Genomic DNA, 10,780 nt, shown 5'->3' with positions numbered 1-10,780 from the left:
CACTATATAAGCTGAATTTACCAGTAAAAATAAATGTGAAATACAACACTTCATGGGTGTAACAAAATGTCCGCTTGTCGCCTTCTCACTGTATCCTTACTGTGGACGAGTGCAGGGTGTAGCAAGATGGTGGTGTAGTGTCATATTTTGCCCCCCACCATAGAATGCTCCGGAAGTGACGTTGCGGTGAGAAATTTTGCACTGCGCATGCGTGATGCATTTCAAACACTTGCGCCATGCGTTCCAAAGGATTTGCGACAATGCTGACCAGTGAAACCGTCAGATAATGTCACGGAAGTGAGGGGAGGTAATCCCCTCCCCGAGCCACGGTTACCTGCTCTCTCTCCGCCACTCTCCGCTCTGTGTAAAGTTAATGTCACGATTACCTCCCCTCACTTACGTGACATTATCTGACGGTTTCACTGAACTGCATTGTCGCAAATTCTCTGAAATGCATGGCGCAAGTGTTTGGAACGCATCGCACATGCGTAGTGCGAAGTTTCTGGCCGCAACGTCACTTCCGGAGCATTCTACATTGGGGAGCAAAATATGACACTACAGCGGCAATGGAACGTCGCTTCCGTTACAAAATCTGACTAAACACTGGCATTACAAGTAATGGGCACCCGGTTATGACAAGTTGTGGCTTCACAGTCACAGAAGACTGCAGAGAGGGAGGGGGAGAGGAGAACACATCCGCTTGGATTGCCTAGGTGGCCTGAGTGGAAGTGGGAGCGGGTACCTGTCAAAACTTGGTACAGCCCCAGCCCCCTCCAAAATAAATGACATACCAAATGTGGCATAGCTCTGCTTTAAAGAAAGGGAAATATAACAACTTAACCAGTCCTGAACAGTCAGCCATTAGGTCACATTTGGTTCCTCAAACTTGGGCCGTGATTGGTCCTGCAATAACGGAGGGGCTGGGGCTGTCTTTAAGGCAGGGCAAAAGGGGCAGCTGCCCCGGGCCCAGTCATTGTTGTGGGGCCCAAAGCAGCTGCCCCTTGAGCCTACACTGCCTGAAAATTAGTTGACAAGTGGATTTGGGAGGGCCCAAGAAAATGTTTGCCCAGGGTCTAATCAGTGGCAGCCGGTCGGTGGGTCTGGTGCACTGACTCACCCCATATAATCAGCACTTTGACCGCACTTTCAGCGGCAGTGGCTCTCCCTCAGTTTTCTCTCCTGGCTCTGGCTTTCGTTTCCTCCCTCCTTCCCCTACCTGTTTTCTTTTCGGCCATTCAGAAAACGGGTCTCAGACCTGCTTCTGAATGGCCGGATTGAGGACCAGTGTTACAACAGCGAATTTTCATTCACTGTTGTAATACCTGGGTGGGCTCGTAGCACAATACTCTACACTAAGGATGAGCTCCAGCGTGTTCGCAACTAGCATGTGCAGAGCCCGCCAGGAAGTCGGCACGGCACAGCACTAATCGCAGGCAGTGAGACATTCCTCTATCTCTGCAGCTGCGCATCGGGAAAATGTCTCACTGCCTCTGATTAGCTCTGTGCAGTGCCAACTTCCTGGCGGGCTCTGCACGTGCTTGTTGCAAACATGCCTGAGCCCATCCTTACTCTACACCATGAGTCCACCTTTTTTGAAGCCTATTAGAGCCTATGGGGGTTATTAAGCACTAAAAATAGCGCCTGCAAAGCACCCTGAAAGAGCCACTGCTGTGTCTCCAGTGTGAAACCCCAGAGGGCTTTCACACTGGAGCGGTGCGCTGGCAGGGTGCTAAAAAAAGTCCTACTAGCAGCATCTTTGAAACGGTGAAGGAACGGTGTATACACTGCTCCTGCCCATTGAAATCAATGGGGCAGTGCGGCTATACTGCCGGCCCCTACTGGTCCTTGGACAAGGCTGGTCGACGTTTCGCTTTCGCTTCCTCAGGTTTTTATGTGAGTGGTTTTCTTCATGCATCATTATTAGTTATGTTTATTAACTATTATGTATGTTTATATTAGTTATTTGTTCATGTGCCAATTTGTCCATATGTGAAATATGATTATTTCTCCTTTCTTACACAGAACCCCTCTGCTTGTCGTATGGCAAGTGGGTCCTGAGGAAGCAAAAGCGAAACGCCAACCAGCCTTGTCCAAGCAGCAATAGGGACTGTATACACATACTATTTGTGGATTTTATATTTGGGAGCCGTTTATCATTTCTTTTAATATTTATTGTCTTTATATGTTTAATTAAATTCATTATTTTTTAATTAAATTGTAATCCTTTCTGGTACCTATGAAGTCCGCTCCAATAGTCCTAAATCTTTTTATTGTGGTTGAACTAGATGGACTTGTGTCTTTTTTTTTCAACCTAACGATATAACTATAAATAAACATTGCATTGTTGCCACAACTAGGAAATGGAAAATTGTCATCAAATACACAAATGTATCAACAGACAACCTCTGACACATAGTAACTATCAGGACACTCCTGGAAGGGGTGGTGGGGTGTTCTTCTCTATCTTCTATCACATCATCATAACTAGTTCAAGGCAGCCAGACACTTGCAAACATTTCCTCTGATTGATAGGAGATCCCAGGAGTGTGTGCAGCAGCTGTGTTGCCTGCTTTGCCCTCTCTATAAATAATGCCCAAATGTCAGGGACTGCTAACTGGGTCAGCCCCCTCCCCCTCCTCCTGCCACCCCACTACATCATGCCACTACCATTGCCCCTGGCACAGGCCATACCTCTCTGTGCCTTTTCATTGATGACCACACCAAGCATGACAATAAAAAAAGAGAGAGAGAAAAAAAAAAAAAAAATATATATATATATATATATATATATAAAAGCTGCCATGCTTTCTGCCCAGACAGACAGAAGGGAGCTGTGCCTGCCCTCCCCCCAGCCCGGCCCTCATTGGCTAGGCTGCTTTGTCTTAGGGGAGCTGAGTGCCCCCTCCCTTTGTGCGAGGCAGCTGCAGCACATTTGAATGTATAGAGGGGGGATTTGAAGGGACCATTTGCGATGGGCCATCTGTCTGGCAGGCAGCAGTAGTAGCAGCAGAGCAGAGCAGAGCCCAGCGCAGCGCGACCCCTCCGACCACACACAGCCATCGGCAGACCCCCAGCAAGCAGCGCCCACTCTGCCAGCATGGTGCTCGTACACGTCGGCTACCTTGTGCTTCCAGTCTTCGGCTCTGTACGGAACCGAGGTACGGTGCTGGATGGAGGGATGGAGGGGATGGATGGAGGGATGGAGGGGATGGATGGAGGGGGGGGGGGGGGGGTTGATGGCTCTGCAATGAATGCCTTGCTGGTGTGATTGCTTGACACAAGAGGGAGGGGGCTGCTTTGTAATCTGCCACAGCCTGGGCGAGTGCAATGGAATGGTTTGCAAAATGTTTTTATATATATATATATATATATATATATATATATATATATATATATATACATACATATATATTGTATCTATTTTTTGTAAACCATTCCATTGCAGTTGCAATAGTATTGAGATTATATATATATATATATATATATATATATATATATATATATATATATATATATATATATATACATATACACATATAATACACACGACTCATGACATATTACAAACCAAGCCTGACTTCTATATTGCTCTCTCGATCTCTATTTGATGACTTGCAGTAGTGACTATAGCTCAGTGGAATGTGTATTCTGTAGATAATGATGTGCTGGGTTGCCATCTGTCCATACATTTATTAGCAGAGCAGCCTTCAAGAGAAGAAGCAATGCTATGTGTTATATATATATATTGGTCTGTTGGTATTCCTTGCAGTGCTGATCTTATATTATACTCCAAGGCAGCCTTTTTCTATAGCTGAAGCAGGATCCTCCTTTTTTTTCCCCTTTGCCATTGATTTTTTTTTTTTTTTTTTTGCAATGTCAGAATAACATAATATCTGTCCATAGATCTTATTTTTATCCTTTGCCATACTGACTTTTTGTTTTTGCCATGAGAGAATAACATAATATCATTCTATAGAGCCAGTATAATGTAACCCTATCATTCTATAGATTCTTTCTTTTTTTATATATATATATCCTTAGCAATACTGGCTTCTGCAATGTCAGAATAACATGATATCATTCTATAGTGCCAGTATAATGTAACCCTATCATTCTATAGTGCCAGTATAATGTAACCCTATCATTCTATAGATCCTTTTTTTTTTTTTTTATATCCTTTGCAATACTGACTTCTGCAATGTCAGAATAACATGATATCATTCTATAGTGTCAGTATAATATAACCCTATCATTCTATAGATCTTATTTATTTTTTTATATCCTTTTGCTGTACTGACTAATCTATGGTGTCAGTATTATCTAATCATATTATTCGATATAAAATAAAAACCATTTACCATACTGACTTCCTACAATGTCAGTGTAACACAATCACATCATTCTAAAAACCTTTTTGTTTATTTTTTTTAGCTTTTGCCACATTGACCTTTTACAGTGTCAGTATAACCTAGATCTATTTTTTTATAGATTCTATTTTTATTCATTTCCATAATGCCTTTTTTATTTTTTATTTATTTATTTATTTTTTTATTTTTTTACTGTGTCAGTGTAACATAGCATATCATACTATAAAGCTTGTTTTTATGCTTTGCTATACTGAATTTCTACAATGTCAGTATATTATAGCCCTATTTTATAGATCTATTTGTATGCTTTCAAATACTGACCCTCTATTAAGTCGGTATCGTTCTCTAAACCTTATATTTATGCTTGGCCATACTGACTTTCTATAATGTCAGTATATTATAGCCTTATTTTATAGATCTATTTGTATGCTTTGCTATACTGACTTTCTATTAAGTCAGTATCATCCTGCAAACCTTAGATTTATGCTTGGCCATACTGACTTTCTTCAGTGTCAGTATATTATAGCCTTATCTTATAGATCTATTTGTATGCTTTGCTATACTGACTCCCTACTAAGCCAGTATCCTTCTGTAAACCTAATTTTTTATTCTTGGCCATACTGATTCTACTCTCTCAGGATTGTTCCATAAATCACATTTTTATTCTTGGCCATACTGACGTCAGGATCTTCCTATAAATCTTTTTTTTTTTACCCCACTGACTTTCTACAGTTTCAGTAAATCATAGCCTTATTTTAAAGATTTAATTCTTTACACTAGCCAGACTGACTCCCTACTATGTCAGTGTCATTCTATAAATCAAATTTTATCCTTTGCCATAGTGGCTTTCTACAGTGTCATCCTAGAGATCTCATTTATTACCCTATGGCCATACTGGCTCTCTCTCCTATGACAGTGTCATTCTATAAATCTTTTTAGCCTTTTTCCATACTGATATTCTAAAATGTCAGTATAACTAGAATTATCCTATAAATCAAATTTTTTTTAATTCTTTGCTGTGCTGACTTTCTACAGTGTCAGTATAAGCTAGCTCTACCATCCTATAGATCCAATTTCTGACCCTATGGCCATGCTGACTCTCTGCTATGTCAGTATCATTCTATAAATCCAATTTTTATCCTTTGCCACACTGATTTTCTACAGTGTCATTATAACCTAGAATTATCCTATAAATCTATTTTTTTTTAATTCTTTGTCATGCTGACCTAGAAGTATCATCCTATAAATCTATTTTTTACCTTTTGCCATGCTGACCTAGAAGTATAAGCCTATAAATCTATTTTTTTACCTTTTGCCACGATGACCTAGAAGTATAATCCTATAAATCTATTTTGCAATGCTGACCTAGAAGAATCATCCTATAAATCTATTTTTTAACCTTTGCCATGCTGACCTAGAAGTATCATCCTATAAATTAAAATTTTTCCCCTTTGCCATGCTGACTTTCCACATTGTCAGTATAATCTAGCTCTACCATCCCATAGATCCCATTTCTGACCCTATGGCCATGCTGACTTCCTGCTCCGTCAGTATACCATAGTCATGCCATTGTATAGCTCTGCCTATATTGTTAGTGTGCCCAGCGGTCGACCGCCCAGTCATTTACGAACCAGTCCAAAAAAAAATTTAGACCGAGGCTGTGCCTGAAGAGAAAACGCCTGCCATTGTCCTAATCACATGTTAACAGTGAATGTGGTCTTTGGTGGTCATCTCCTAGTTTTTTTTTTTTTTTTTATAGGACAAGCATGATGCCAGCCTGCCAGGGCATTGCTTCCGTCACACACAATGGCGAAAGCGCTGATACATCGTATTGGCGTAATTGGCACAGTGTCAGCAGTCCAGGATGGTGGGTGGCACTTCTGGGCCATCCATAACGTTTGAGGCACCTGTCCGTAGAAATAAATAAATAAATTAATTAATTAATTTTGGGTTGGCAGGCCATTTTAATGTGATGCAGATCAGATCCCTGTATGTCAATCAGCCCCAGTTCCTCCCCAATCTCAGCCTGCTGTTCCATCAGCAGCCAGCATTCCCTTGCAGATGGGGCTGCTGCAAACAAAGGGTTAAGCGATCACAAAGGAGGAGGGGGGAGGGGGGGGGGTCGGTGACATTGTTATGATCCATCATATGTTTTTAGTATTTTCGCTTTTGGAAAAGCCTAGCGCATACACTAAACCGCTGACATTTGTAGGCATTGCACACTTCTATATTAATTATTATTATTATAATACAGGATTTATATAGCGCCAACAGTTTGCTATTGAATCAGTAGCATTAGAGCCAGCTAGACCCTGGGAGGAATTTTAAACCTCTTGTTTGCCATGCTGCTGTTAGCTGTCAAAGAACCTAAAGAAAAGGAGATTAGATAAGGACCAGATGGATGTGGACCCATTTAAAAGTAGGAATGTGCTGCATCTGGTTGGGGGTGGTGGTGGTGGTGGTGGGGTTTGCATGGTTGTGCGTGTGTGTGTCCTGTCTCTATATATTCTGCTCCTATGACACTTGACTAGATCTCCTCCACACAGTAATGTGAGTAAGCTTACCCTTCCTTTTCTGATGAGGTCAAAGAATCACAGCTTCTCTATGATCCCTTGGCCTCTACAGATAGCGGAACACCAGCTAATGCAATGAAAAAAAAAAAAAAATTAAAAAATGGCATCCATAAAAAAAAAAAAAGAAAAAAAAAAAGAAAAATGTCTATCTTGACGATGAGATATTACATTTTGCATTTATCAATTGTTTTTTTTTTTCCTCCATTGTGTAGCACAGTGAGTGACCCAACATGCTGCTCTGTGGTGTGACTCCCCTCTGCATTTACCTGTACTGTGACATCCCCTCTTAACCATTTCCTGTTTCCATCTGAAGAAAACATTGGTCTTTTATTTTTAAGCTGCGGTATCCCCTTCTGTCATGGCTGCTTGTCCTTTTATTTCTTTGTTTATGGGGGTGGGGGCAAAAAAAAAAAATGGTTTACTTTTGCCGTTAACCCCTTGTGTTTGCATGCAGATGCAATTAAGCCCTCCTTTTCTATGCTTCGATGATGCCATCTGGTCACCGTCTCATGATTACAAATCGCTAGGATGGTATTTGTAATTTTAGAAACATGTTTTTATTTTTTTTATTTTATTTTTTTTCCTCTGCAACTGCATCATCACCTTTCACTAATAAGCACTAATATTTGCCAGTAAGAAAATGCCTTGCAGTACCCAGAATCCCAATAGTTTTCCTAACGAAATCTTGGGTACGTATCAATAATAATAATTAAAAAAAAAAAATTACAAACCCTTCTAAAAGGGTAGCCCTGCCATAAGAGGATACTAACGCTTAAAAAAAATGAAATTTCTAAAAAAAAAAAAAAAAAAAAAAAAATCATATTTTTTCTTGTTAAAAAAAAAAAACTGTAGAGAATGTAACCCTGAATCTATTTTTCTTTGTAGTCTCATTGTAGTAACATAGATAGAGCTGTAGATTTTAAAAGCCATTTTCTGTATCTTCATCTTGTTTAGCTAAGTACATTGCACTGTAAATTCCTGTTAAGTGGATTCCATTTGCTCCTGGGGAGACAAGGCCTTAATCTGACCTTTTATTTTTTTCTTTCCCCCTCCCCCCCCAACAGCACAGAGTAATTATTAAAAAAAAAAAAAAAGGGGGAAAAAGCAGTATATATATATTAAAAATAAATAAATAAATAGGGGTTGATTGGTTTCCGGTTGGCCTTTTATTTTTCCCGTTTTTCTCCATGTTATTTGCAATAACAAACGGGAAGTGATAAACATGTGAGAGCCTGAAGCGACTCCATGTTGTTTCCAGATTCCATTGTTCTGAAAGTGCTGTTACCGTTTAAAAAATAATAATAATAATAATAATAATAATAATAATTTTATTCCAATTTTATAGTAAATGGATGTCCATTTAACAGGGATACTTCTTTTTTTCTGCTGTGCTATAAAGACGACTTACTTCCTGTTCTTATTTTCGTGGGTAATGTTCTGTATCAGAAATCCTTTTGGACCTTCCACCTTTTTTATTCATGTACTAAGACTTTAAGCATGTTCTTGTATTTTTTGACATTACCTAGTTTTTTTTCTCTGATGTAAATTCTCTCACTCTCTGTAGAGACGTACCCTGCTATAATGTAATGTGCTCTAGCCTATACATCTTACTCATTGTATGCTGCTTTTGTTTCGTTCTGTTCCGCCCCTCCGAAGCATGGTAGGCTTGCCTCTTTTTTGTATTGTGTGCATGATGACATTGTTACACACAGTTTCACTAATACTAATATAAAAAAAAAAAAAAAAAAAAAAAAATCTTTCAATAAAGAAACTAGTTTTCCTCTATTAACCTAGTCTGCCTTTTTCTATTGCTGTTCTCCCATTTATTGTTGTTATTCCTTTATTTTCTATTAGACTCTATTCCCTCATGCTGTATCACTATTTCCTTTTTTTTATTTTTATTTCTGTGAGTTCAGAGTGAATGCTTTCATAATCCCAGGTCCCGCTTTCATTATTCCAGACCCTAGCTTAATATTATTATTATAATTATAATACAGGATTGATATAGCGCCAACAGTTTGCGCAGCGTATTACAAAATAAAGGGAGACAATACAGTTACAATACAAACACAAAACAAGAGTGTTAGGAGGGCCTTGCTTGTGTGAGCTTGCAATCTAAAAGATTTGGCACATGGTGTTAACAAAGTGAGTAGCGGGTTAGGGTTTGAGTTTTAAATAGATGCGTTATAAGGTGTATTTTAATGATGTAAGAGGTTTCTTTGTGCAAAGAATATTAAACCCTTAAAGGGTTAGTTCACCCTTTCCTGAATAAAATGTATAGGTGAACTAACATTGTGCAGCCTCCCCTCCTCCTCGGTCCCTGCTATGCTTACCTCCATAAGTGATGAGTGGGCAGTGCCTACGCAGTTTGTGCAGTGGTCCAGGGATTTGAAATTCCTGTCTTTTCCATCTCCTTATTGTAGTGATTCCGGACAGATCAGAGTAATTCTGATTGGTCGGCACAGAGCATCGCATTGATCCGTCCTGGAAGTGCCTCAGAAAGAAGAGGGACAGATCAGAGCAATTCTGATTGGTCACCGCTGGCACAGAGCATCGCTCTGATCCGTCCTGGAAGTGCTAAAGAAAGACAAGGGACAGATCAGAGCATTTCTGATTGGTCAGCGCCGGCACAGAGCATTGCTCTGATCCATCCTGGAAGTGCTCCAGAAAGACGAGGGACAGATCAGAGCTTTTCTGATTGGTCATTCCTGGGACAGAGCATCGCTCTGCTCCGTCCTGGAAGTGCTACTGAAAGACAAGGGACAGATCAGAGCATTTCTGATTGGTCAGCGCTGCCACACAGCATTGCTCTGATCCATCCTGGAAGTGCTCCAGAAAGACGAGGGACAGATCCGAGAAATTCTGATTGGCCAGCGCAGGCACAGAGCATCGCTCTGATCCGTCCTGGAAGTGCTGCAGAAAAACGAGGGACAGATCAGAGAAATTCTGATTGACCAGCGCTGGCACAGAGCATCGCTCTGATCCGTCCTGGAAGTGTTGCAGAAAGACGAAGGCCAGATCAGAGCATTTCTGATTGGTCAGCGCTGGCACAGAGCATCGCTCTGATCCACCCTGGTAGTGGTGCAGAAAGAAGAGGGAGAAGAGTATGAATTTCAGCTCCCCAAACCGCTGCACTGGCTGCATAGGCACTGACAGCTCATCACCCACAGAGGAAAGTACAGCAGGGACCAGTTGGATGGGGAGGGGGTTACAATATTAGTTCACCTTTTCATTTTTTTCTGAAAAGGCGAGCTTACGCTTTAAAGGACAGTCAACTTTTAACCTAAACTGACCATACACAGCTTACATTACGAACCGTGAGTGGCCCTGCCAGTACAATCTGGCTTGACAAATTCTGAACGAAAGCTTGGAGGAGCAGGGTGGAGAACAGTCTTCAGAACAGTGATTGCAGCCAATAAAGATGCAGCCACTGTTCGGATATGCCGACAGCTGTGGTTGCCTACTGTCAGAATACGATAGCTGGCAGAAGAAAGCTGTGCCTGTATGGCTAGCATTAGGCTGATGTTACAGACCTTTAACAAACATTGGTCAACCAGCAGGCCCCTTAAAAGCTAGGCGAAATGCCTGGATTTGTGAATGCTAGATACACTTCTGCATCCAGGCCTTCATAAATTCAGTGGCAGAAAAGTATTTTTGATTGCTTGTTCTGGTACCACAAAAGGAATTCTATCCATGCTTTGGGACTCATGAAGGCTTTATGAGAATTCTCAGAGTTTTCGTTTTTAATGCATCGGAGAGAACCGCTATGTCATTGGTGGCTATTTGAAGCTCAGACATTGTATCCATGTGGTCCTAGTATCCATCGTGCATTACAGGGCT

At 40.8% G+C, this 10,780-nt stretch overlaps 1 protein-coding gene across 5 annotated transcripts in view; it reads left to right on the top strand.

Annotated features, from left to right (window-relative positions):
* Positions 1–2,439: 2,439 nt before the first annotated feature.
* ARK2C (arkadia (RNF111) C-terminal like ring finger ubiquitin ligase 2C) overlaps positions 2,440–10,780 on the top strand; it is a 156,958-nt gene continuing 148,617 nt past the window's right edge. The window contains exons 1-2 of one of the 5 annotated variants that reach the window (XR_013263982.1): positions 2,440–3,158; positions 7,153–8,044. Coding sequence is in view for 3 of the 5 variants with exons in the window: in XM_077463064.1 (XP_077319190.1) it covers positions 3,098–3,158 (61 nt within the window). In the remaining 2 variants the exon portion in view is untranslated. Of the gene's footprint in view, positions 3,159–6,126; positions 8,045–10,780 lie in introns of those variants that run through there. The other 4 variants (XR_013263983.1, XM_077463064.1, XM_077463062.1 and 1 more) reach the window with 4 other exon arrangements.

The sequence above is a fragment of the Lithobates pipiens genome, unplaced genomic scaffold (genome assembly GCF_037356315.1).
Source record: "Lithobates pipiens isolate NorthernLeopardFrog02 unplaced genomic scaffold, aLitPip1_a1.2 Scaffold_3, whole genome shotgun sequence".
Taxonomy (NCBI): domain Eukaryota; kingdom Metazoa; phylum Chordata; class Amphibia; order Anura; family Ranidae; genus Lithobates; species Lithobates pipiens.
Note: the sequence above shows the minus strand (reverse complement) of the source record. Positions and strands in the feature narration are given on the sequence as shown.